This window comes from Pteropus alecto, unplaced genomic scaffold, assembly GCF_000325575.1.
Source record: "Pteropus alecto unplaced genomic scaffold, ASM32557v1 scaffold71, whole genome shotgun sequence".
NCBI classification, from domain to species: Eukaryota; Metazoa; Chordata; class Mammalia; order Chiroptera; family Pteropodidae; genus Pteropus; species Pteropus alecto.
Genome location: NW_006433024.1, coordinates 10837488 through 10864974, shown reverse-complemented (window position 1 = coordinate 10864974; position 27487 = coordinate 10837488). Strand labels below are relative to the sequence as shown.

At 48.4% G+C, this 27487-nt stretch overlaps 1 protein-coding gene across 1 annotated transcript in view; it reads left to right on the top strand.

The window, feature by feature from the left end:
- Nucleotides 1–27487, top strand: part of ABTB2 (ankyrin repeat and BTB domain containing 2) — a 168921-nt gene that overhangs the window by 116448 nt on the left and 24986 nt on the right. Inside the window, exons 2-3 of the mRNA XM_006908023.3 lie at nucleotides 8446–8592; nucleotides 14848–15061. Coding sequence (XP_006908085.1) covers nucleotides 8446–8592; nucleotides 14848–15061 — 361 coding nt within the window. The remainder of the gene's footprint in view (nucleotides 1–8445; nucleotides 8593–14847; nucleotides 15062–27487) is intronic.

The window sequence follows — 27487 nt, the reverse complement described above, 5'->3', positions numbered from 1 at the left end:
TACAGCATTGTAGAAGTTTAAGGTATGCCCCCACCCCAGTGTTGGCAGGGGTGAGGCTCCTTTTCCACAGATGGTGGTTCCTACAGTGTGGCATGGGGATTTTTCCCAGCCCTACCTGTTCTCAGATCCTAGTGCATTGCAAACGGCACCAGCCGCTGTGGGGGTTGGAGGTCCAGGCTGCTGTGTGGCAGCGTCGTCATCACACAGGCTTATTAGCACAGTGGGTACACAGCTGAGCCGAGTATTGGCAGGATGCCACAGGAAGTCCCACTACTGATGCAGCCTCTGAGCCATTCTGAGTCACCTCCACCTGGCCAGGTAAAGGGTTGGCTCTTAAAGGGGCCAATGCTTGGAATGAGGCATGCAGACAAAATTTCATTTCCTGCTTAGCAATATAGAATAGCCTGAGTTTCTTCCAAAAGAATTATCCTTTTTCCCTTATCTTATTTTTTTAGTAATTTCTACAAAATAACCAGATTTTCCTTATGTACTTTTTATTTGCTTCCATGAGCTCACAATGGTTATAATAATGGTTTTGATTTCATTAAAATACATTTTTTTATTATTTAGCTTTATTGAGATATAATTGACATACAGCATTGTAGAAGTTTAAGGTGTACAGCATAATTATATCATTATTTAATCAGTAGAAAAAAATATAAAGGATAATAGAGGGGGAAAAATCACCTAAAATACTCCTATGTAGAAATAACTATGTTTTCTGTTAGATGATCTCCATTGTAGGCTCTTTACATGTAACTGGATTACGGTACATATTTTTTTAACATTCACTTGTTTTCTTAAATAAAAATTAGAATTCCAGTAACTAATTCTCTGGCATATATGGAATTGTGGACGTTCCTTTGCCTGGAAACATCCTGTCACCCTTTTCTTTCATTAAGTACATCTCTCCCCTCCCCCATTTCCCTTATAATAATCACTTTTTGCTATATCAATAAATCATATCCATTGTAGAAAGCATAGTAATTGAAAACATTTTTACAACCCTAACGTAGAGAGAACCACTCTCACCTTGGTGGCTGTGTGCCCTGGTTGGGGAAAAGCCCAATATTTCAGGGTGATGACTTTACCCATCTGTCTCCATCCTCAAGTTCTCTGTTATTCTATGTGCGTGTGTGTGTGTATGTGTGTGTGTGTGTGTGTGTGCGTGTGTGTGTGTGTGTGTTGCATGTGTTGCCTTTGAGCCACCAAAGTGGCTCAAAGCTGCTCTTGGGTTATAGGAATTGGCTTGTTCACCCACCATGGGTCAAGGACGGCATTTGACAACCACGGTTATGTGGTGGATTTTTCTTTTTTTTAAGAGGAGGCAGTCCTAAAACTCATGCTTCCTGGGTCACTCAAGTTCTAGATGTGTTACATCAATACTTTGGAGAGAGGCCACCCAAAACCTCTTAAAAAGTATTCTAAATACCATGAAGATGTTTTTCCACAGGAAAAAGCTCAGTAGTCGACACATGTGTTTTCTGCTCCACACTATCCAATGTTGTGACTATTGCTGGTTTTTCCAGAGTTCACCTATAGGTTTAATTTCCTGAAATTGATCTGCTTGGTTACTCTGGTTTAATTTTACTCTCTTGAAAAAAGGGGAAAATGGCAGTGAACAGACTGCATTTTATTAGGTTTTTGCTTCAAAAGAATTAAGCAGCAATCTCTAATCTCTACTAGTTTGTTCTTTTATAGGCATCCTCATTGTTGGGCTGTTGTAGTTTGATGGTTGCCCCTTCCCTTCTCTAAATCCTCACTTGCTTGGAGCCCCTTGGGAATTGAGTGAGCAGGCCCTCAGGTCAGAAGTGCTGCCTCCAGCTGGAGGGAAAAGAGGGAGCCCCAAGGCCAGCAGGCCCAAGACTGTCAAGGATTCAAAAGGAAATGAATTCCAGCCCAGTATTCATTCACAGCAAGGTTTGCTTTTTGCCATCTTTTTGCCATCACTTTAAAGAGAATCGGGGATGCTGGCAATGAGCGTGTTGCATTTGATCTCTCCCTGGGTCCTCTGGCCCCAGGCTCCCTGGGCAGTCATAAATGTGTAGTATTATTTTACTGTTTAATGGAGAGCTCTTGGCCCCTGGGCCCGCCTTGACTGGAAGACCTCCTTTAGCTCGGGGTGTTCTGATAGCTCAGCCACGGTGAGGTGTTAACCGGAGCGTGATTATGTTTGCTTTTAATTTCCTGACCTTAGAGAAGAAGGGGAGAGCGCAGTGCTAACTGGACTGGTGAGGACTGGTGAGCGGTAAAGGTGGCGTTCTGTCCCCGGGCTTGAATGGGGAGAGCCCCATCCCTGTGAGAGGTAGTGTAGCACGGGTGTTACCAGTGTGGACTCCAGTGTCACACAGGCTCGGTTCGAATCCCACCTCTGCCATTTTCTAGTTTTGTAACCTGAGCCAAGTGACCCTGCCCATCTAAACCTCAGTAATAGTACTAGCTACTAATTAATAATCATTAGAGAATAGTAATAAGACCACTGCTCGGGTCTTATTATTATTGTGTGGGCTTAGATGCTCGTTCCTCCTGTTGCTGGCACAGAGTACTGCTCAGTGTGTGGTAGCCCTTCTGCATTCATTATTAACCCACGGTTAAAACCTGCTTCCCAAATTCTATTTAGACCCCCGCACTATACTCTCCCCGTCTCCCGACATTTTCTCCTCCCTCAAACACTTGGGCCTCACAGTATAGTGGTCCCATCAAATGGGTTCTGTCCAAGAATTAGATGAGCTTTCGATTGTTCTCGATGAGTCAATTTTTCATGGATGATCGACAACTCATCAGTCAGGCATATTTCATTCCACTTCTAGATTTTTCTTCTTGTGCCTTTCATCTTCCCCTTGCCTCAATACCCACCTATCCCCCAACTTCTTTGGGCTTAGAATCTCAGGAAAAATACCATTCAATGAAGTTTTTTTTTTTTCTTTAGAATCGACTATCTTTATACTCTATTCGGATCTTTCTGAAAAATATTCATGCTTTAACTTTTCAGCACTTTGTTTCGGTATAACTAATATACAACTGGGCATTAAATGTACTATATATAACATTCTAGATCAGAGAATGGAAACACTTTTTTTAAAAAAATAAAAAGGGTTGAACTGTGTGGGCTTTTTGGAAACTGTTCAGTGGGGCAATATAATTTTTATTTTCAGAAGCTTATGAATTGAATCCCACCCAGGCACCCAGCTCCTAAGAAAACGGGCAGAAGATGCCCTGCCAAGTTTCCTCACGAGGGCAGTGGAAGAGTAATCCTCTGCGTTCTGGTTTCCGTTTTTCAGGAAACAGGAGACAGGCCTTTGCTGTCTTCACAAATGAGCTTTCCTGAACTGGGCGGCTGGTGAGCCTGGCGGGAGCGTGGGGGCAGGGCGGGGGAGAGTGCCGCCACACAGACTTGCTTGCACAGGTATCTGGGCCCACTGTAGTCACAGTGCCCCCGCCCCAAAAAAAGCATTTACAACTTTGGAGAGAGCACTGGTAATGGTTTATTGAGTTGAGGGGACTGTTATGTTACAGTCTTGATGGCTTTTTGATGACTGGTCAGAAAAGCTGATCTATAAATCCATCCAGTTTTCACACACACAAAAAAGGATGTTTTCTTTACATTTGAAATCATGGGTCTATGGAGGGGGAGGATTGTTATAGCTGTTGGGGAAATTAACTTTTAAGAAATGGTAATAACAGGATTTATTAGTTCTTACTGTTGACAATTCAGAAGTTAAATGGTAGAATGAAAGAGAGAAAGAGGTTTTGAGGGGTATACTTTAGTGCTGGAAGTACACGGAAAGACCAGTCGGAGAGTAGGATCCCCCCCCTGGAGAAGACTTGAGAAGCCATCAAATCAACCCCCCACATTCATTTCGGGGGGAGAGAATGAAACAACGCCCTTGGTATGGCCCTGGGGCTAAGCCCTGCTTCTGAAAAACCTTTGCACTGAAAGCCTGGTTTGTCCACCCAGTGTGCAGTGCATCTGCCTCTGGCATGGTGCTGGCTTGGAGGACTTGTTGCCTCTACAAGCTGAAACCCGGGTTGAATTCCTGGTTGGCAACCACTGAAAGAGGGTGGGGTTCCCAGTCTTCTGAGCAGTGGGTTCCCCATCTAACTCAACGATGCCCTCTTTGGGCACTGGTGGAGAATCACTTCAGAAGGAAACACATCAGGTCTCTAAACCCAGAGCTGGACCATAGCCCAGTGATGGACACTGGGAACACAGCACGGAGAAACAGGATCGGGTGTGCTTGTGCATAGGCTCCCTAACTCGAATGATTTCCTGGGAGGTGCTGGGTATTTCCCCGTTTACCGGCAGAATTATTTTCATTTCTAAATTTCAGAGAAAGAAAGAAGAATGCCATTTCTTCTTATCTGTGGAAAGGAGTTTAAATTTCTTCCCAAGGGCAGTGGGGGAGTCTTTGAAGCATGTAAAGGCCCAGAGACAGGTGGCCAGAGTAAGGAATGGCCAGGGTGGGGCACAACTGGAGACAAGAGACAAGTGAGCACACTGCCACAGTAGCCAGTGAGGGAAGATGGTGGCCTGAACCGGGGCATGGCAGTGACAGATTTTTGCAGTCTTAAGCGGGTAAAAGCGTAAAAGCAGCAAGGCTTTGGTAGTTGATTGGATGTGCGAAGGAGGGAATGAGTTGATAAGGATGACTCATAGGTCTGCTGTTGGGCAACTGGGTGGATGTGGCATTGTACTCAGAGAGGGCACGGTGGAGGAGGTGGCAGGACTTTGGGGAATGAGATAATGAGTTCCCAGATTCAGGTATTGGGCAACTAGGCTGAGAAAAATTGAGTGATAGAAGATTATAGTTCTGTATATACATTGAGAAATGCAGAGGCTTCACATGCAAAGCACATTCGCATGGAGCGTTTCAACAGAAATGCTGATTTTGTAGAAGAGGAAGGCAAAGGGTAGCTTGGTCATGCTCGCTGCTCCACACCCAGAAGTTCATTTCACAGTCGCGATCTGAGCGGTGCATGTGGGTTTCCTCTATAACTTTTACAGAGTTCAACAGGGGTCCATTTCGGGTGTCCTTTTTAACTAATAACGGGATCAAGGGAAACACACCAGCATGCTTTCTTTTCCATCATGCCAAAATAAACAGATTTTCCTAAGGATTTTACTAAATGGGAAAAAAAAGATGCCCTTTTTTTCTTTTCTTTTCTTTTTTCTTTTTTTTCAGACATCTCTTTTTCCAGAGCGACCTTGCCTTGGGTCCATATCATAAAACTGGAAATTTGTGTGAGGCAAAGAAGGCATCGAGGTGTTGAGAGAATTTAAAGCAAATATTTTCCATCTCCAATGAGAACTTCTGAGCAAGAAACTTAGGTGGGAGAGAGAAGAATTTAAATTGACGTAAAAAAATGCTTTCTTAAGGGGCAGATTTGGAAGACAAGCTGTGGAACTGCATTCTGGAAGGATCCGTGGGAATAGGAGACACAACCTTCCATCTATAGAATTTCATGGGAGGCCTCCGGTGTCCTTGGCAGGAGGGGCCTGGGAACCATTAAAGGAAAGTCATATTTCTGGATCTTACTTTGAATTTCATCCTATCAAATCACAGGTCCAAACAGAACCTCTCTTCCTGCAAATATCCTAGTACAGTTTAACTAAAGGACAAGGTGGCCAAAGTTAGAATATCAGTTCATTTCAGCAGCTTGAGAATCAAGAGACTGAAATTCTAGCCCTAGTTCAGTTTTAGACCCTCAATAACTTTGGACAAGTTACTTAACTTTGAGAAGAGGGCCTTGGATTTCTCATCTGTAAGATGGGAGTGATTAGGTACCTCACGAAGGCTCAGGGAATTATATGTGATCATGGCATGTAAGTCGTTATCACAGTGCATGGCACGTAGTCAGCCCTCAATAACAGTCAGCACTATTGTTGACGCGGCTCTTATTCATGATGACTGTCCTCCCTCCCTCGCCAGAAGAATAAATTACTCGATATAAAAAGTCTCTTAAAAGCAGAAGGTACTATGCAAAAGCGGTGATGCTATCAATTACTATTATTAATAATAGCTTCATAATTACTTTTGCCACAGTATTAAGTGAAAGTCCCTGTGGGTGGGTGATGACTGGGAAAATGGGAACAATTATTAATGGAGCTGCCAGCTCCTGTTACTAGATCCATCGACATAATATTTCTCTCTAAGAATCCTTTGACAAATAAGCTGAATTTCCTATTCCCTTGCCCTAAGCACTGTAAATGTGATCCACATGTCCCCAGTGTTGTTTCTATAGATTAATAACAAAGAAAAGAGGAGGAACCAGGGCTGTACTGGGACCCATAGCTGTGTGGATTTCTCAAATGTTGGGCTGTCTGAGGGTTTTAGCTTGTGTAGAGGTGGGGCGGGGGAGGCAGGGGGGAGCTGTTCTCTCTTGTTTCACTTGTTTTAATGTTCAAAGCCAACTTTTCCTAATGGGTACTCAGCTCTCAGGGAGAGTTTCTGCTTTGGGGAATAGGGCTGGCCCAGGGGGCAGTCATGCCTTCCTCCTCCTCTCCCTGGAAACGGCTTTGAGGAAGTTCTTTGATGCTGGGCCTTGCCAGACAGGAGTCAGTGCCGGATGTGACAGGAGGGGCCACTGCCATCAAGAAGGGGCGAAGGGAGATTGGGGGTGGGGAGTGGGGGAGACGAGTCTAAGCCACACCAAGACAGTGCCAGGCTGCAGTGAGGCAGCACAAAGGAGGGCAGGGAGGTTGGGTCAGAGGAATGGCCGGCTAGGAAGGCAGGGCTGACCACCTGATGAACATACAGAGTGGTCAGCATCTAGGCAGGAAGAGAATGCCATGTGTGTTTGCCCCAAGAAAGAGAAATACACCGGGCTCAGCACAAGGGCTTCTGTGGGTAAAGCGAGCAGTAATAATACAGCAGTATTATCACATTCACAAGCCACCAAATCAGGACAGCCATAGATGAGCTTGGGGGTGTGTTCATTGGATCCGGGCTTTCAGAGGGTTAAGTGTACACAGTCTATAGTCTAGCCATAGATGAGCTTGGGGGTGTGTTCATTGGATCAGAGGGTTAAGTGTGCACAGTCTATAGTCAATCAGACCCAGGTTCGAATCCTAGCTCTGTCACTTAGTTAACAAGTTGTTCAAACTCCCTGAACGTCAGTCTCCCAGCATCTAAAATGGGGACAGACGTGCATACCTTGTTGAAAGAAAAGTGAGATAGTGTAAACAAAGCCTACGTTCCCAGCGCATAGTAAAAATAATGCCACAGCTCCCGACCAAGCACATTCTCTGAGCCACACTCTGAGCCAGTGGCCCAAGCTTTGACGTCCAGCATCTCGGTTAATCCGCATAGCTGCTCTATGGGGTAGGTACTCTCCTTATCTCTAGTTAACCGGTGAGGAATTGGAGGCACGGAGAAGTGAGGTAACTCGCCCAAGATCACACTGCTGGTTAAGTGACAACAAAAAACATGAACCCAAATGTTCCAGCCCTACCGTAACTGCTCTGCTACATACCCTGTGGCTGTTGTCATCCTCGTTACATTTCTGTGGGGGGAACAGGGAATTCTAACCCGAATTTGGCCACCTCCCAGGGGCTCTCCAGTTATCTCAAGGAATTTTAAGAGATTTTCCCAAAATGGACTGATTAAATTTCTATGGGTATTTTCCTTAAAAAATAAAAAATAAAAAAGTTCAGGGTAGATGGACAAAGAGGCATTGATCAAAGCAACAGCAGTTACTAAAAGCTGGGAATCTCTGTGATCACATGCTCTTAAGAACCAACATGTAATTTTCAGCCAGCCCGATTTTACTTTTCTGGTGCTTTCTAAGAAGCCACACAGAGAGTTAGAGAAATTTACGGGCTCTCACCCTCTGGGATTAATGCTGACAGCCCCGTTTCTCCGTTGCCGAAGTGCTAATGAAAAACACTAATTGGACTTGGCCAGCGGCTGGGACGTGTCCCCTTCTTAGAGGGGAGAAGGCGACATCTCTTTCTCCATAGTTTTTCCCAGTCCCTCTCATGGCTTGAAGAGGGAAAGGACTGAGGGTGACGCTGCCCTTTAGACAGTCAGGTAGATGCTGACATCCGGCTCAGCCCTCCCGTCAGCACTGTGAAGACAGAGCCGGGTCTCTCTGTGTCGCCCCAGCACTGGGAATGGAGCACAGAGCCTGGGCCGAGTGAGGCACTCTGTAAACATTCAGCGAATGAAGAAGTGAAGGAGTGCACGAGTCCTTGTATGTCCCACAGGCGTCAGTAGGCCAGTTCCTTGTGCCTCTCCAAGAAAGGGAGGTCTCCGTGTGGCTTAAAACCACGTGTACAAGTCCACCGCACCTCACCCTGGCCCCTAGGGCACCGTCCACAGTAAGAAGTCAGTGGTCTGCACGTGGAGCCTTGAGATTGCTCTAAGAGGAAGTGAGGGCAGGGCCATGGCCTGCGGAGCTTTGCTCCTTTCCTGAGGTGACCTGTCTGCCTTGTTTCCCCCACAGGTGTCCTCTCCCTCCCGGCATACTTCAGTCCCTACAACGGCGGGTCCCTGGGCCATGATGAGCGAGCCGATGCCTATGCGCAGCTGGAGCTCCGGACGCTGGAGCAGTCCCTCCTGGCCACCTGCGTGGGGAGCATCTCGGAGCTGAGTAAGTGTGGCATCTCTGTCTAGCTGGCTGTAAAGGAAGAAGGAGGGATGAGGTCGTCTTCTGGGGTCTGGCCTCCTCCTCCTCTGTGCTTCTTGCCTTCCCTGAAAGCTGCATCTTTCTAGGCCAGAGGTTGCAAACTGGCGTTTCACAAACATGTATGGTTTGGCCAGCACGTGGACTTAATCACACACAAATCCAGATTTGTGGATTCTCTTGAAAAAATCAGATGGTCTGGCAACACTGCACCCCACTCCTGCATGGCAGTGATGAGGAGGAGCTAAGTAGCAGCTACGCAGACAGAGTGTGTCCCCTGCATTGTCACATAGTCGTTATCTTATAGCTGGCCTGTTTCATTTATTTATTTTACCTGTCTGGCCCAAAAGGCTGTGAATTTACAACTAGTATTTTTTCTTAAAAGAAAGCACCCTTGAAAACTCAACATAGAAAAAGGAAGATAAAAACAACTGCTCTGGCTGAAGGAGGGTGTGGTCGGGCGGCCTCGGCCCTGCAGCGGCCCTGGGCGTCTCCCAGGCCTTACTGCTCTGTGGAACACGGCTGGAAACCCCTTGGTCTAGGTCATTACCGTTTGAAGCTGCTTCACAAAAGTCTGTTAGGAGGCAAGAAGTGCCCTGCATCTCCTGATCTGTCCTTCTCGTTGCTGCAACTCTTTGAGAAATCAAACTGCACACTCTTCCTCCTCAGTTCTCCCTCACTGAGACCGCCGAATGGAGGGCAGTGACACATGCCAAGGGTTATAGCACACAGTTTGGAAACAGATGCAATTCTACTCTGCTCCAGCCTTTTCCCTTTTTGCTTTCTTTAAGTATTCTGGCCCCCGAACACTGAAGAAAACCTTTCTGTTTCTTCAGGACACAGCTTCCTCCTATTCTCCCTCCATTCTTCCTCTCCTTCCCAGGACAGGAAACAGAGGTGCCTGGTGCAGGGTCACAGAGCAGAGCAGTAATAGGGCTGGGAGAGAAAGTGGGACCTCCAGCTCTGTCTCCTGGGAGCATTGCAGCATGGCCACCTGGGTCCCCTGCCCCTTGACAGACACTGCAGAAAGTGGGCTCAATGTATGGCTTGGTTTCCACCCGTGATGAATGTCTCCTTGACAGTGGGCTACTGGGAGCCAAGCACAGCCTGTGTTTGGCAAACTCTGCTGCCCTGAGAACAGTGAGGGGCTCACTCAGCCCTCAGACCACTGAAGAGCTCCTTGGTTTTATGTTGCATTTCGAACATTAAATGAGCACTTACTATGTGCAGGGCACGGCATGAAGTGCCTTATTCACATGATCTCATTTATTCCTGAGAAGAATTCAGCAAAGTTTTTCCTGATGAGGAAATGGAGGCTAAGAAAAGAAAAATTATTTCCCCAAGTCACGCAGCTAGTAAGAGTCAGTGGGGGCTTGACTCCCGACGTGCCTGGCTTTAGCGAAGCTCTTTATCATGTGGGGCTCTGGGCTCCTAGATGTGGTTAGCAGCCCATTCAGGGTGGCTGAGGTCAAGACTGAACTCTGATCCTTTGCTTTTTCTCGTGGCGGCCTCTGTGTCCACTACAATCCACAGCCAGCCAAAGGGGAGCATTCAGAAAATTCCCTTGGGGAAAGAAAGGCTTGTCATTATTCTGGCCTTACTGTTCAGCCCAGAGACAAAGTCCTATTGGTTCTACTTTCTAAAGCTATCCAAACTTTAATTTGCTCCTTTTACCACTGCTACCAACTCAGCCCAAACCAGAGCCATTTAAAACACAAATTGGGTTATGTCACTTATCTGCTCAATATCCCCTCCATCCACCCCCACGGCTTCCCATCTCACTCAGTGAAATCCAATGTCTTCACCATAGCCCAAGATCGAACATATGGCTTTATCGCCTGCTATTCTTCTCTAGTTCACTGTGCTCCAGCCACCCCAGCCTCCTGGCCAAGTACTTCCTACCCCAGGGCCTTTGCACTAGCTATTCTCTGTGCCCATGAGCTTTTTCACAAATACTGAAGTATGTTGGTCTTTCACTTTCTTCAAGTCTCTGCTCGTATGACATCTCATCAGATAGGCCTTCCCTGAGCACCCCGCATAAATGAGCACCCCACTCTATTTCCTGTCTCTTCTCTTATGGCTTTGATTTTTTCAAGGCACGGATCACCACTTGACATTTATCCCATATTTACATGTAAATAGTTTATCATCTCTCTCATCTGACTAGAATGTCAGCTTCATAAGAATAGAGACTTTCTCTGCTTTGCCCCCTGCTGTTCTGTATCCCTAGTGATTAGGACTGTACCTGATGCGTGTGTGTGTGTGTGTGTGTGTGTGTGTGTGTGTGTGTGAGAAGGAATGAGTTCTCTGTCATCCTCCTAAATGTTTGCCTCCTAAATCCCACCTAGGAGTGGGTCACATCCTGGCCCAGCCGCTCCTGGGGGCAGAGGGAGGAAGCAGCTGCATAACATCTTTTCACAGACAACTGGACAGGCTGCACCAAGTTGCCACAACTCCTGAGCTCTGAAACCTGGGTTTTTGCTCACCCACTGTGAAGGAGGGAGGAGATAAGGTGGAGGCCGACATTGCAGTTTTTCACTCCAAGACTAAAGAACTTAATGAGGCTAGTGATACTTGGCACTGAGCCACATGTACCTAAAGCTTTACCCTGGGTTTAACATGCATTAACTCCCTGCACCTCGCCAAGACCAGTCTGCCAGGTAGGTCAAGACGTTTCTTTCTTATATCAGGTCAACCGCACAGGGAGCTGGGGCACTTGTATTTTTCTCTGTGCTCCTCTACCCATGAAAATGTAAATGGGAGAGAATAAAAAGTAAGAAAAACGAAACGTTTCTTTTTAACGGCAGCCAGATGGTGAAGGCCTCATTTCGAAGACGGTGCTAAATTCCAGACGCTCACTGCTCGTTTTATTTGATGGCTCATAACGAGGGGTGGGCAGACCAGAGTGAAACCTGTAGCAAAAGGCTCTCATGATTAACAAGCAGTGAAGGCTTGTTTTTCATGCCTTGTGGGTGTTTCTGGGCTGAAGACTGAGATTTCATCCAGCTTAAGATCAATTGATTCTCAAACTCAAGAATGTTCCAGAAGCAGCTCTGAGTGTCCACCAGTGCTAAACCAGGAGCACAGCCCAGGCAGAGCCACAGCTTCTCACACTAGCTGTGGTGATAGCCAGGGATTTTATCTGCCCTGCCCCTACATCCTGTTGCCGACTGAAACTTTAATAAAACAATAAAAATGAATGCCTAGAAAAGTGAAATAAAAGATGTAAAATGTAAGCTATTTTTTTAAATTAGATCAGATAGACATAAAATCACTCAGTCCAATTGCTATGGGAGTTTTTTAATGTCTGAAGTTAACTCATTGTGAACCAGTAACAAACAGTTCGCAGACCTGTCCCAGTTTGCAGACCCCATTTTTAAGTTCCAGTGGTGCAATAGCCAAGAGCATGGGGCTGGGACACGGGGCCCTAGTTCAAGTCTTGGCTGGTTAGCTTACTTGTACAACTGGGACGAATCATTTAACTTATGTGAGCCTGTTTCCTCGTCTGTAAAATGGAAATACCTCCCTTAAGGGGTAGTTGTAAAGATGGAATGAGATTTTGCCCATCCTTTCATGTCTATCATGAAGCCTAGAAAAATCTAAGGAGGAAAATCACTCTGGGAGAATAGCCAAAGCGAGCGTCTTTCTTTGGCCATAAATGAGGGTTGCAGAGCAGTGTAAGTATTTAGATGCTTAATTGGAGTTCTCTGCAGGCATCTGTCTTTTTGGTCTTGGAGAGAGATTGACAGCGCACAACTGGGATTGGAGCGAAGTCTGGAGACCCCATCTCCAGCTGCCCTTCTGCTGCCTTCCTGGTTTTTCTGAATCTTCCAAAGGCACCTCTGTTCCCGGCGCCCCTTTAAGGAGCTCTTAGGAGGCTCTCCCATTTCTTTCTTGTGATTTTCTTGCCTGCATTCTAGTTGGAAAGGTGCTGCCAAAGGGTTCTACACCAATAACAATCAAACAATCATAAGCGTAATTAATGGTAATGACTTCTACCTTCTCTGCCTCTGAAATGGTATTTCAACAAGACTTCTCTCCGATGCTATCACAGGCTCTGTGACTTCTCCTCCTTGTGGTCCTGCCAAAGTTATGACAAGAGGAGCTAGGTTTCAACTTACTGCAGCCAATTTAGCTGTACAACTAGCTGCGCTAAGGCAGGCTGACCTGGGGGTGTCAGTGCCGGTTTCTACCACCCAGGAGCCCAAGGGCAGGGTTGGGAGCTGGCATTTCAGAGCCTGGACTCCTCCCCTGGGAAATGTGGGGCAGTGCTTCACTGCAGGCAGAGGTCCTAGAAGGAAGAGCACCATGGAAAGTGGCCTGTAGGACAGAGGAATAATAATAATGGGACAATAATCATAATGGTGTCATATTTAACCTTTACCAAATACTCTGTGCCAAGTATGACATTGAGTGCTTTATATTTACTATTTATTTGCATCCTCACACTTTTTAGGTTAGACACAATTATTTCCATTTTACAGATGAGGAAACTGAGGCTCTGATACGTCACTTAGGTAAAGCACATGAGTTAAAAGTAGCAGAGCCCTGATTTGGAGCCTGGCGTATCTGACTCTGGCATCTACGCTCTGATTCGTTTACCTGGTGATTCTCAGACTTGACTGGACATTAGCTTCGCAGATGGAACTTTTGCAAAGTACAGATGCCCGGGTCCTGCCTAGACCAATTAAATCAGAGTCTTGGAGGGGGAAGCCAATTGTCAGTAACTCACTGCCCTCAACCTTTTGCCCCTGGGGTCTGCCAAGGGCACCCATACAGCTGGGCTACAAGTACAGGGATGAGCAGAGTCAGGCGTGCAGGTAGGAGTGAGGACCCGGGGGTGGGCGCCATGGAGGGCTTTTTCCCCGTGGAGATCTCCAATTCCAGGAGTGTCACTGGCCCTGCTTAGAAGCCAAACACCATCACTGTGGCTGTCATGGGGAGAACTGGGCAGTTAGTGAGCTCAAATTGAGCGCCATCCAGCACTGGTTTTTAAAATGAAGTGAAGGCATAAGGCTATTTCTTCATTCTCTAAATGTTTGCTGAGCATCAATTATGCCATAGATCCTGTGCAGACTGCCAGGGATGCAATGGAATGGAGTACCAGACTCATAGAAACTGCAGAGTGAAGTTTATCTGAATATATGAATGAATTGGTTCTGCCATACGTTGGATGACACTTAACTTGCCAAATTAAAACCTGCTTATTTCTCCCCTCTTGGGGTCAGCCATGTCCCTGTGCGGGGAAGCTGACCCATAGGAGAGGCCTCCTTGGGTTCTCAGGCCTAAGAAGAATGGAAAGGCACCACAGAGGGGCCTGCAGGGGCCTGGGGCTGTTTCACCCATCCTTTCTCAGCATTGTGGCCTCACACACAATGATGGGACATTTCCTGCCCAGGCTGGTGGGATATTGAAAAGACTTAATTTGGGCAGAAACACAGCTCAGGATATGGGGCCCTGAGAACCCATAGACTTCAGGAGGGCAGGTGGCAGCCTGGGTCACAGGTCTGGATTCAAATCTAGACTCTCTCATTTACTGGCCACAGGACCTTGGCCACTTAACTCAACCTCTGAATACTGTGGCCATCCTGTGACCAGGGAAATGTAAGTATTTGATTACCAGATTAGGCTCAATTTCTTCTGTAAATATTTGGCCCCCAGCATTTTAAGGGTCAAATTAAATCCTATTTCTGGGGAAGTGAATGCCTGGCATATAGTGAACACTCAGCAGATGGCGGGGGTGGTAGTTTTGCTTGAGGTGGTGGGGATCGAGGTAGCTTCTCTGCTGAAGTTCCTGAGCCTTTGCACAAGGCTGCACAGGGGGGTGTCACCCCTCAGTCTGGCTCTAGTTGTTAGAGGCTAGGAGAAGAGGCCCAGAGAGAGTCTCTCGTCAAAGAGCTGGGGAGAGGCCCGTGGGACGGTGGAGAGAGCAGGATGTTGAAAATGAAACCGCATTAGCATAAGTTCTAGAGGAGATGGGTTCCCCAAGTGTTTCATTCAGCTATCAAGGCAAGACTGGAAGTGAAAGGGAAACCTAGCTGCTGTTGTCTGTCTAGGCGACAGTCCCCACCTCCACCTGTTGGCTCCAGGGTAAGCAGCAATTACAGAGGCGAGGCGAGGGGAGCCGATTCTTTAGCTACAAGGATCCTTGGAAGAATGTGGGCTGCGAACTCAGACTTTTGTTTCCTTTCTTTCTCTCCGTCCCTCTGCCCTCTCCTCCAGGTGACCTGGTTTCCCGTGCCATGCACCACATGCAAGGCCGCCACCCGCTGTGTCCCGGCTCCAGCCCTGCCCGTCAGGCCCGCCAGCCGCCCCAGCCCATCACCTGGTCCCCAGACTCCCTCCACACACTCTACTACTTCCTGCGGTGTCCACAGATGGAGTCCATGGAGAACCCCAATCTGGACCCCCCGAGAATGGCCCTGAACAATGAGCGGTAGGGATCTTCTTTGGGCTGCACACCCGGGGGAGCAGGCTACCCAGTGAGTGTTGACTGACTGACCGATGGACAGGGCGAGAAGAGTGCCCTAGCGACAGCCTTCCTGCCTCCGAGGAGGCGGCTGGCTCGAGGTGGGCTAGGAATACGGGTGGAGGAAGACCTGGCCCAGGAATGCAGTGGGCTTGTCTTACCCGGGGCTGATGTGGCAGGGGGTTACTGAGGCTCCGAATGTGGCCTCTGTCTTTGGCCTCTGTCTCGGATTTGCCGGCTCTAGTGCTCACTTTCTGGGCTCTCTGAAATTCAGTTGCTCTTCCAAAAAGTGAGATGTTCATACCTACCTGGAAAGGTGGTAGTGAGGATCTAGTGAGCCGGTGCTCTGCGAAAGACACTGGGTGGTAACTGGCCTTCCATCAGTCATCGCGGTCACCTCTTTTGATGACAGTGATGTCACCGTCAGGAATCTAAGGCGCGTTTTGCCCCATCCATTCATTTTACAAATGAGGACATCATGGCTCTGGCAGGTTATTTGATCTCTAGTGGGTTCGTGGTTGAATAGCCCCAGGAGCCAGGCCTGCTGGCTGCCAGTCCAGTGTTTTCTCTACAGGGTCCCAGGCCTCTCCTAGCCTGGGGCAGGTCACTCAGAACAGGTTGTGCACTGCACAATGGGCCCCAGCAAGGGAGGACACACATGGGCCCCAAGTGGAGGGCACACATGGTGCCATGTCAGCCTGAGGACAGGGTGCCATTTCTAATTGGGATACTCAGAGGGCCATCTTTTAAAACGTTTCTGCCTAGAGAGGACAAGTTTTTTATAATTTGCCCAAAACACCATATATATTGGCATGAGTCAGTCTTACCTGGAGGCCACCACATGGCCACCGAGATAGGGTCTGTCCATGGCCTCGAGAGTTGTGTGCTTGAAGATCCAGGAAGCAGGAAAGACCTGCTTTCGGCTGAGGAAGCCCCGTCTTCCACTGCACGGCAGGGCCCAGGAGAGGGAAGGGGCCCAAGGGGCTCTGTGCCCATCATGCAGGAAGATGATCTGGGACCTGATACAGAAAGTGCTGACACCTTCCCAGTCCCCTTGCCCCAGCTGCCCGTCATCTTTATGTGGCAGCGAGTCATCAACCGTGTGCTCCTCACGCCCACTCCACACCAGGCTCACGTCTCCAGTGCCTCCACAGCCGGTCACAGAAAACCAAGGTGCAAAGGTAGATTCCTGCACCCCAGTTTATTAAAAACAGCCATTGTGAAAACATTGGAAATCCTACAGACAGATGACAAACTGAGAGCTAGCAATGAAGTGGCCTAGGAGTCAGGCAGCTTGGGCACAGACAGCAACACTGGCATTTACGAACCTTAAGAACTTCGTGCAAGGTTCCAGTGTCCCCGAGCCTCAGTTTCCTCAGCTATAAACATGGAGGTGGCAATGAAGCAGTTGAAAGGACTAAGTAATGGTAGTCAACATTTTCTGAGCGTTGACTATGTGCCAGGCACTGTGCTGAGCACTTTGCATGTGTTAACGCATTTAATGCACACACTTCCAGAAGATGAGTGCTCTTTGCTGCTCTTTGCAGCCCCATTTTGCAGGTGAGTCAATAGAGACAGATTCCGTAACTTGCCAAGGCCACATGGGCCCTGCTCATAACCACTACACAGGCTGTCATTATGAGAGGCATAAAGCAATAGTGGCCCAGTACACATATGTAGTAGATTCTTGGTAAATGCTGCCAGCATTGTTGTTATAACTGGCATCAGTATTAGATTGCCATTGTCTTATTTCTCTGGGAGATGGACAGTGTTCATGGGGCCAAGACAGGTCACTCTGGGCCTGACACAGACAAAGAAGGCAGCAGGTGGAGGCCCCGAAGTTTCCGAAGGAAGCGTCTAGTGGGGAGGTGGAAGCAGAGCATGGGCCCTGCCCCCAGCTGTTTCTGCTTTGTGGAGAAATCGTTGTGGTTGCCGGAATTGTCAGGGAAGGAGAAAGGGCAAGGAAAACATCTGGGATAGGGTAGGAGGCCGCGGCTCGCTTGTTCGGTGATGTCCCCGAGGGTGCTAGACTGGGCCTGGTGGCTGGAAAAAAAGACAGGGAGCCTTTTTTGGACCCGCTGCCGGAGCTGCTTGGCTGTGTGGCTGTGACTGTGGCCGCTGGCCATGGGGCGGGCCAGGGAGGTGCTCCTCCATCAGTGCTGTGCCGAGATCCCCCTGATGTCTTTGTGGCTGTCCCCTGGCTTTCCCCCTGGGAGGGTTCCCAGCCTCTGATGCTCTAAAATAAAGCATCAGGGTTTCTGTAGGACCCGAGTTGCTTGTCTGCCTGCAATAGCTGAGCTTGGGAAGTGACATATACACGTGTATGTGTTTCGATATCTCATTATTTAAAAACCACAGTCTATGCCACAAAGCAATTGGTAGCAAAGGCATGTTCCCATGAATCATTTAATGAGTATGAGACCTGTGGGAAATCAAAACCACTTTAGAAAAAAAGAATCCCAGAATTTCAAATTTGGGCATTAACAGGACAGCCAAAGAACACCCAGGCCAGCATATAGCCCCGAGCTCTCTGGCTGCCCAGTTCCTGGCTGCGGAAGTGGATCCTGCCGTGCTTGGACTCACTCTGACGGGCCAGGCCCCTCAGGCCTTGGAGAACCTGGCCAGCCTTTCTTGGGGGCCACTGAGCTCACTGCCACTGGAGGCTGGGCCACATATCCCCTAAGGCCCCACCACTTCGTTATCCTTTCTTTTCAATTACAGTTGACCTACAATATTATATTCATTTCAGGTGTACAACATAGTGATTAGACATTTACATACGAGTGATCTCCCCAGTAAGTCTGGTACCCTTCTGACCCCATACCTAGTTATTACAATATTATTGACTGTGTTCCTTATGCTACTCTGATGTCCTCACCAGAGCTCTAGGGAAAACCTTCTGTCCTCGAACACAGAGTAGCTGGAATTTGCTAGGGCTCCAAGCAGAGCTTTGCTTGTGTGTCTGGGGCTTTGTGTCTGTCTGGCTGTCTCTCTCCCTTTATTCCCTGAAAGTTCCTCCCTCTATCCTACGTCAGGAGTATGGGGGGCTAGGTCCCCAACCAGAATTGGACAGAGCATCTGATTTAAGGTGCGACAGCAGGTATGTGGTTTGGGGACTTGATGGTTTGGGGATTTCTGGGTCTCTTGGGATTAAGTGACATTTCCACTGCTTTGCACACATGGGCCAAGGGTCTCGGTTTGACAGCATGGGTTTAGCCATAAGGCACCATTCACTGTGCCACTCATGTCTGTGCTCATAGATTGCTGCCTTGAAGAAATTATTCTTCCTTCTAGTTGAGGGCTGTGCGCAGCCACATCCAACCTGCTAAGCAGTGAGACATGTGTTCCCTCTTGTGGGAAGCTCATCTTGGCGTTCCCTGCTAAGTCATGTGCTGCCTCTGCGCTGTCTAGTGGGGTCTTGGTATCTCTCTATAAAGGCCTCTTCTCACCAGAGCCTCCCAAGGTGGGAGGAAGGAGTTGTAGAAACAGTGGGAATGCAGGGTGGCAAGTGGGGCAGCTTTGCAAGGGTCAAAAAGCACTCTAATGCAGGGGTCCCCAATTCCCGGGCTGCAGACTAGTCCATGGCCTATTAGGAACCAAAGGTGAGTGGCAGATGAGCAAGCGCAGCTTCATTTGTATTTGCAGCCACTCCCCAGCGCTAGCATCACCGCCTCAGCTCCACCTCAGATCATTAGGCATTAGATTCTCATAGGAGCACCAGTCCCTGGTGTCAAAATGGTTGGGGACCACTGCTCTAATCTGCTGCTGTAGTGAGCCAGGCCACACGGAGGAAAACACTGGCTCGGGAGCAGAGGCCCCTCCATGCCTCAGACTCTTCATCTATAAAAGAGCTAAGAGACTCCACTGGGGAGGACGAAGTGTAATAACACATGTAAAAGTAGCCAGGTCTTCTTTTTTAAGGGCATTTCTTTCTCTTGTGCCCCTCAACAAATCAGCGAGGCAGGTACTCACATTACCTCCATGTTACAAAGGTGCGGGGGGGCACCCAGCTTCTGAGTGGCTTGGCAGAGTTGTGAACCAAATCTCTCTGGTATGCCTTTCACCATACCAGGCTACAGCTTCCCCGCCCAGCTGCTGAGACCTGGTCCTCAAGCTCTAAGACCCGGGTGGGTCCCAGCCTTTGGGGCCAACTCCTCTAGGTCTCAGCAGCTTTCCCACCCAGTTTTAGGTACTATAACTATTAGCATGATCACTGGTTTTAGGCAGAGGAAATGTGGTACCTAGGAGAGACAGCAAGGAGCGTGTGGCAGAGCTAGAGAACAGGACAAGCAGTGCAGAATGAAGCTGCAGAGGGAGCCCAGACCTCGTGGGCCAACATCAGGAGAGGGCTGAGCGTGTGGCCTGGAAGGTCCTGCCCAAGTGGTCCTGCTCGGTGGTTGCTGTGATTGGCTGGTTTTTATTCGCTTCTCTCCCCACACCACTTCTGAGAACGAGAGGAGCAGAAGGCTGCAGGAAGCCCCTCCCGCACCGCTTGCCTTGATGCTGTGAGGAGAGACATTCCTACTAAGGTCCACCCAAAACGCTCAAGCCTGGGGCTGTCTGGCATGTTGTCCTGCGCCAACTGGCAGGTTCAGGAGGGACAGGGGCCCAAAGTGCTGGTCGGATACTATCTTGGCCCCCAGTTCCTCTAAAGCTATTTTTGCACAGGCTACTAGGGCTATGGCTCAAAAGTCGAAGCCCTTGTCCCAGTGAGATCCTGGTGGGAGATGCTGTATATCCAGCCCAGCTCTTGGCTGCCCTGTTCCATGTCATGCTGGCCAAGAGCTTCTAGCCAGTATGTGGACAGAACTTGGAAAAGCTGGAGGCAGCAAAGGTGTCAGCCTTACGGGTCCTATCCCCTCCGCCTGAAGTCCACACCTGTGACTTCAGGTGCTGCTGAGGGATCACCTAGAGGTGTCATCTCTGCTGCCTTCTAGCAGGTGTCAGCTTATCTTCTAGGCCTTGGTTTTCTCATGGGTAAAATGGTGACAATAATAAGATGGTCACTGGGGTTAGATGAGATAATATGGTAAAGCACTTAGCTTCATGCCTGGCACAGAAAAAGTACTTATTAAACGGTGGTTGCCATCCTCCTCCTCCTCATTATTATTATAATGGTCATAATCATGCTTAGATGACATATCTGACATCTAGAATATTCTTCCTTCGTTGATATAATATGATGTTTCTTAAAATGTGGTCTCAAGTGACATCTAGGTTAGTAATACTACTACTAATACAATTACTAATACTACTATTGATATTATTAATATAACCACTACTACTAACAATAATGATAATTAATAATGCAACTACTTACAAGCACCACTACTAATTATAGCTAGCATCACAGAGCACATATTACTAGAGACAGATACCCTCTTAAGTGCTTTACTTATTAACTCACATTCCTCCCAGTACGTCTGTGGATCGGCGGGGGAAGGAAGATAAGAATTATGAAGAGCGGCTTATGTGACTGAGTCTCCAGCCTAATGAGGCAGGCATGAAAACAAGACAGAACAACAAAAATGAAAACAAATAAGCAGACAGTGCAAGAGAGAGCTGGGTTGCATGATAATGTGTTGGGTCTGCCCTCAGACCCTGCAGTCTGCCTCAATTCGATCTTAGCCCTGTCTCTTAGAGTTGGGCACGGTCTCGGGCGTGTCATTTGGCCTCTGTGCCTCAGTCTGTCCTCCTTAGCATGGGAATAATAAGCGCTGTTCTCTTAGGGGTGTTGTTAGGGTTAACTGAGTTAACGAAGCACTTAGAGCAGTGCCTGGCACACAGTATGTGTCAACCATCATCATCTCCACCATCATATTAAAGAGGATCTTTGAGAAGGCTGGAGTAGTTGCGGGGTGGCATCAGGAGAAACTGGGTTTTTAATGGGGCCTTAAAGGCTAACCACAAAAGATTGGGACAGGCAAGGTGGCAGGGGCAGCAAAAGTCACAGAAGGACATTTGTTGTTTCAAAGTGCATATTTCATGACCAAAATGGATCTACATTTTAAAAATACAAAAATTAGGTGGGTGTTGGGTTCTTGTTTTCAGGTCATCACTAATCGTTGCTTAGGCAAATGCTTCTAGGCAGGACTTTGTGCATCCTCAGGGGTGCCCTGGCAGGAGGGTCAAACCCAGCCCCTCCTCCTCGGGCTCTGTGAGCAGAGCAAGTCTCCTTACCTCCGGATCCTGTTTCCTCCTGTGTAAAGTGAACATCTGAGCAGGGACTACTTCCTGGGGAGTTCCCCAAGTTCTGGGGAAATGCTCCCAAAACAAGCGAGGTACACAGCAGGAGAGAGGCGGCTCTTTGTTCCATTCCAGATGCAGAGGGGGCTGTTTCCCCTCAGATGAGCACTTTACATAAATAGGAAGCGCCCACGGATAGGCTGTGTGCTCAGTCTGAAGAAGTGGGCTCGTTAATCTTTTGCTCAGCTTGCGAAAGTGTTTTCTTAACAGATAATAGAGATGATGGCAGTGGTGGCTTTGTGCTACTGACTTGTGGTTCCCTTAAATACCATTTCAAGGAGATTTGCAATGTTAAGCTCTTTTCCTCTCCTCCTTTTTATGCATTAAATTTCCATCTGTTTACCCAAAATGGAAGTAAAAGAAATAAGAATAGCTATTGGGGAAATTAAGTCCTTATTTCCATGTATTCCCCCGACTAGTACATCTATAACCCCTGAAGTGACTTGTTTACTGTCTACATTGCACCCAGGAAGCTGTCCCTCCCTCCCCATCACCTTACCTGCTCTTTTTGTTGTTGTAGTTTATAGCACATTCCTCTGTCTGAAATTACTCTGCTTGTGTATTTGTTTAATTACTTGTCTGCCCCTCTCCTCATTCCTCTGCTACGTAAGTACCACAGGTCGGCCTTTTCCCACTGAGCCCTCAGCACATAGAACAGTCCCTGGCACATAGTAGCAGAGTTGAATATTTTGTTCAGTTAGTGAAATAGACTGTAGAGCCTAAAGGTTAGACTCTTTGGAATCAAAGACCATAAGCTGGGATCTCTGCTCTTCTGTTTACTAGTTATGTGCTTTGGACAACTCATGTCATTTCTGAGGCCTCGGTTTTACCAGCTTTAAATGGAAAATGGCTGGACCCACTTCCAAAGGTTTTTGTGGAGATCCATTGAGGTAATACATTTAAAGGACTTAGCACAGAGTAAACTCTTTATATATGGTAGCTGCTATTTTCAGTGTAATTAGTTTTCATAAACCTATGGAAATACTAGAATAACTAAATCTTGTTTAATGCATAAATAATCCAAAAACAACAGTGAATTTAAGTATCACATCTATTCAAAATACATGTTTTCTGCCTCTCTTATATACACACTCTTCAGTCTCTGACCTTAATTCCCTCTTAACTCAGCCCTGACAGTAGCCAGGGAACTAGAAGATAAGATAGTCCTAAAGTCACAAAAGACTGATTAAGTCAGGACTGTTTAGGACAGACACACATACAAACTTTAGATTTATCACAACCCACCACCCAAGAATTTCAAAGAACTCTAAAAACTGGATTTCATCCACCCATGGGTTCAGAGACCAAGCAGTGAGTCAAGCACTCTCTAAAGTGAATGGTGTACCTGTGTCCGAGGCCCCCTGCTTGTTGGTTTGGCCATAGCACCCACGTGTGATGGGGCTGCCATTGATGAGTGTCAAGCTTAAGAGTGATAATATCTGACTTATTTTAACATGGGCTAAAAGCATTTACACAAAGCTTTGCAGTTTATAAAGCATTTTAAATAGACAGCTCTGTAACGGATCCTCACAATAGCTCTTGGAGGGAGCCGTTACCATCATTTACAGATGAGCAGACCCAAGGTCAAAGCTAGGAAGAGGCAGATCTAAGCCCAGGCAGGGAGATCCAATTATAATAGCACAGTGAATTCACATGATCTGGGGTGATCCCTCCTGCCTCCCAGGAGAGAGCAAGCAAGCCTCTGGGAACTGGGTCTCTCACTCAGCACCTCCCTACCTGTGACTTGTGCAACTCGCTGTCAACTACTCGGGCCTCTTCCCCAACAGACTTAAGTTCCTGGTCCTGGGTGGCCAGCCCGAGGGTGGGCTTCTGTTCACCATCCGAAAAGGAATGGACCAGGGATTTGGGGCAGACAAAGGAAGTGGCAGTGCCAGATGACAAGGGATGGAGACGGGACCTGATCCTGGCCCAGCCTTTGACAAGTGCCCCCAGGGGCTGCCTGTTGCAAATGACTTCCTGTCCCATTGTTAGGCTCACTGTCTTCACAAAAAAGGAGAAAATTGGGAACCGGCAGCCCCCAGGGCTTCATTCATTTGGAGTGTTTTTATAACAGGGCAGCAACAATCCCCTTTGTCTGCATGTTGCCAGAGAGCCTCTCCGTGCTGGAAATCCCCATTTCTGAAGGGAATCGAGTGTGCTTTCTTAAAGAAGGTGGCTTCTGCGGCTGAGCTGTTGACTTTCCAGACACTGGGCCATTGGGGCAGGAGAGGAGCTCAGCAACATCTGGAGTCCAGTCCAGCTGGTTTCTGGCCTGCTCCTACTTGCCTGCCAGGCACCTCTTCAGATTTTCCCCCTCCCACAAGACCAACCACTTCTGACAGCTGTCTGTACCCCCCACCCCCCGCCCCCTTTACTGCTTGAATGCTTGAGATTTGGGGAAAGATGGCTCTTAAGGGTTCTGAGCGTGCCCTCTGAGACTTTGGGACCCAGCCTAGCCTCAGGGCTGATGAGGCTGTGGGTGCAGAACCTGGTGTTTGGACAGAGGGGCAAGGTGGGTCCACTGCAGGGAGCGTTTTATCCAGGGGGCAGGCTCCAGGGGAGCAGGCTCAGAGCATTTGTGCAGGGCAGTTTGGCCTTGTGAAAGATATCAGAATCTTTTTTTTAAGAGCCAGAGAAATCACTATTGGCTAGCTATGTGATCCTGGACATGTGTCCAGATGTCTCAAAGCCTCAGTTTCCACATTTGTAGAATGCAGACTAATAAGTATACCTCCCTTACAAGGTGGCTGTATCAGAGGCTAATATATGCAAAATGGCTTCATGCTTATTTGGCACATAGTAGGTCCTCAGCACATCATAGCAGTATGGCTTTGATGCTCAGAAGTCAATGCCAGAGTCCTGCTCGAGGCGGCAGCTGGGATGTGGGCACGGAAAGCAGGGTCAAGTCCTGGAATCTGCAGCATCTTCTGTTCTTTCTCTGTCTGGTTTGGGTGCACCCCATCTACAGCTCAGGTCAAAGCCACTAGTTGCCAGTCAGAAATTCCCGCCTTTTACATGTGCATCTCTGTCAGGCCTCAAGAGTCCCAGGCCCCTACCTCCTCCTATAAGTTTCTGAAACTCTTTATCTGACAGTCTGAATGGGTCATCTTTCTGCCTTAGATTGTGGGGAGTGGGGAAGATGGGTGCTATGTGATTACACTCAGCTGAATCCAAACAGGAATTTCTATCCAGAGACCCTAAACAAAAGACTTCCATCTCAGCCCTGCTGCCCAGGAGGTGTCTGTGGGGTAAGTGAAACCATAGGGTCCTCCCAAGCCTCCCATGTTGGCAGAGGCCAATGGGTGGTGGCAAGTGCCCTTAGCGGGGGTGTGTGTTGGAACAGGTTGGAGGCATTCTTCTGTCTGCCTTCCATAGTGAAAGAGTTTTTTTTAGTGTGTGGTCTCGTGAGCCATCACTGGCGCTGAGCCTGGGTAAAGAAGGCCGTTCTCTTACACATGGCAGCAGTGAGCCCCATGGGTGAGGTGTGGCCTGTGGGCAAAGGGGGCCACACCCCAGCAGAGTGAAGAGAGGCCTGCTTTCACACCTCTCCATTACAGGTGTGTGGGAAGCAGCGATACTCTGGCCTGCTGGACCAGCTACCCACCCGCCAGGCTACCGTGCTGGGGAGATTTGGCCTGAGAACTGGGCCAGATGCTCCAAACTTCACAGCACCCAGAGCCCTCCCTGCTGCGTGAGAAAGAGTGGAGGGTGGTGGCCTGCGTGCGGTCCGTGCTGCACTGGAATCTATACCATCCTGCCCACATAAGGTGTCACCCTGGCATCAGGCCCATTTACCAAAGACGGCTGTGTCCCCTCCACCAGGGCCCAAGGCCACATCGACATCTGCAGAACCACAGCTGCCATTTCCCTTCCCAAGAAGGCTCCATCTCAATATCCTAGCTGCCCTCCCAGAAACTGCCTTAGCCCCAGTTGGCCACAGAAAGCTGTTCCTGGGCAGAAGAGTCTCCTGTGAAATGGTCGTCTTTTATCTGGGAAGCATTTTCTATTTTCCAAAGAGAAATACCCAATACCCAAGACAACTCAAGCCACCAAGATGGAAGATGAAGTAGTTTCCCATCTCACGAGTTCATTTGTCTGACTTAGAACCCTGGAGCTCTGCAGAGAGTTCTAGAGAAAGAGCAGACCCTTGAAAGAGCAGACCCTCTGGCTTTCCCTCCAGGAGTGAGAAATGTACCATGCCTTTATAAATTCAAAGATTGCGTCCCTAACTGGTGGGCTCCTGTGCTAAGGGATAGGGAACATCAGTGAGAAAAACAGCCTCTGACTTCAGAGAAATTATAGTCCAGAGAAGGAAGCAGACAAAAAAACCATACAAACAAAATAATAACAATATGGGCTAATCGCTGCAGTGCTGGAGGGAGAACCCGAGACCTACCTCGGTGGGTGGGCAGGGCGGGCCTCCCATTGCCTAGAGGGGACCTGTGGGCCAGGCAGAGGCTCCTTATTTCAGTGCCCTAACACCAGGGTGACCAAATGTTTGGTTTGCCTGAGACAGCTCTAATTTACACCTGCTGTCCTGATGTTGTTGGTAATCACGCTCTTTTTCCTTCTGGCCAGTTTGGTTGGCACATTATATGGCTACTGCACCTAACACTCATCCCTAAGCTGAAGGAGGTAGGGCAGGGTCCAGGAAACAGAGAAACGATTGACTCGCCTGGGTGGGAGTGGAGCATACTAGTTAGGAGCTTGCACGCTGGTCCACGCTGCCAGGGATCACATCCCAGCTCGGCCACTTACTAGGTGCATGACCTGGCGCAGGTTGCTTTACCTCTCTGGCTCCCAGTGTCCCCATGTGGGAGATGGGGATAATAATAGTACCTGCTTCATACAGTAGACATGAGGATGAAATGAGGCCATAGGTATAAAGGGCTTAAAACCGTGCCAGGTGTTTAGCAAATGCCCTGTAAATGGTAGTTGTTACTGTTTTTCTGTTAATCCTGGATGCCCCGTTGTCACGTGATCGACCTCTCGTTCCACTGCTCACTTTTAGGCTCCTTTGGGCCTGACGGGCAAACCCTGGGAAGAGGCAGGGAAGTCGCTCAGCTGATCACTTGGTCGTATTCTAAATTTATGTCCATATACATATGCGGACAAGTGGAGGTTTATCTGATTCCTCTAATCTGTACCAGATGAGCTTCAATAAGAAAAGTGTATTTTCTCCCACAGAAAGCCCTAAGCTCCGCCTCTAACAGAAGTTACCTGACCCCAAACTGAGGCTGTGCTGGGAGTCAGCTCCAGATTCTGAGGCAGCATGGCTGCGAAGGAGGCTAGGCCTGGGGTCAGAGGGAAGATGCCTGCCCAGCTCTGACTCCGAGCTGAGCCAAACCACTCTGGTTTACCAAGCAATTCTAGAAAAGTAATTAGTCTAACATGTGAACTGGAATAGAATTGCTTCCTTTGTGCTGGGAGGCGAGTCTGACTTCAGTGGGACAAGGTCGGTTTTATTCTCCATGGACGTTTTGGCTCTGGAAATCTTAAGGAACCTGAGGTGAGGACCTGAGAGCTGCACAGCAGAGCCAACCTCGACCCTCCCAAAGAAGTCGTGTAGACCTGTCATTCGATTGGGAGCCACGTGGCATCTTCGCAAGTTTCACTCTCCAGCACCAGCCCAGATAGCACAGCAGGGAGGGGCGTGAGAGCCGCACACTTCACAGCAAGATCTGTAAGAACGGTGAATGCAGTGAGGAAAGCACCCCCATTCAACCCCAGGGCTTGGCAGTGGCTCTTGCTCCCACTAAAGGTGGAAGAATTTAGGGCTGAGGGTGGGAGACATTCTGCCACCCCCTCCTATGATCCTCATCTGCAGCCGTCTGGCTGGTCCCTGTGAGATTCTTCTCTTAGACTAAGTGTGCACAGAGATGGGCTGGGCTTAAAGCATGATGGGGAAATCTCTTTAGGGAGTGAGCCTAAGACATCATGGACCATCTCAAACCTCCCAGCGCCAGGAGCCAGGCCCACATCCCAGAGCCCTCTGTGCTCCCAGCCAAGGTGGAAGTTAAGAAACCACAGCCCAATTTTCTCAAGGCTGAGCTCTGGCTAGGTGTCCCGGCCCTGCCTAGCCAGTGGGCACATCCAAGATCTGCCAGAGTACGCATACCCGGTTCCTCGTGGGTGGGCACAGAGGGG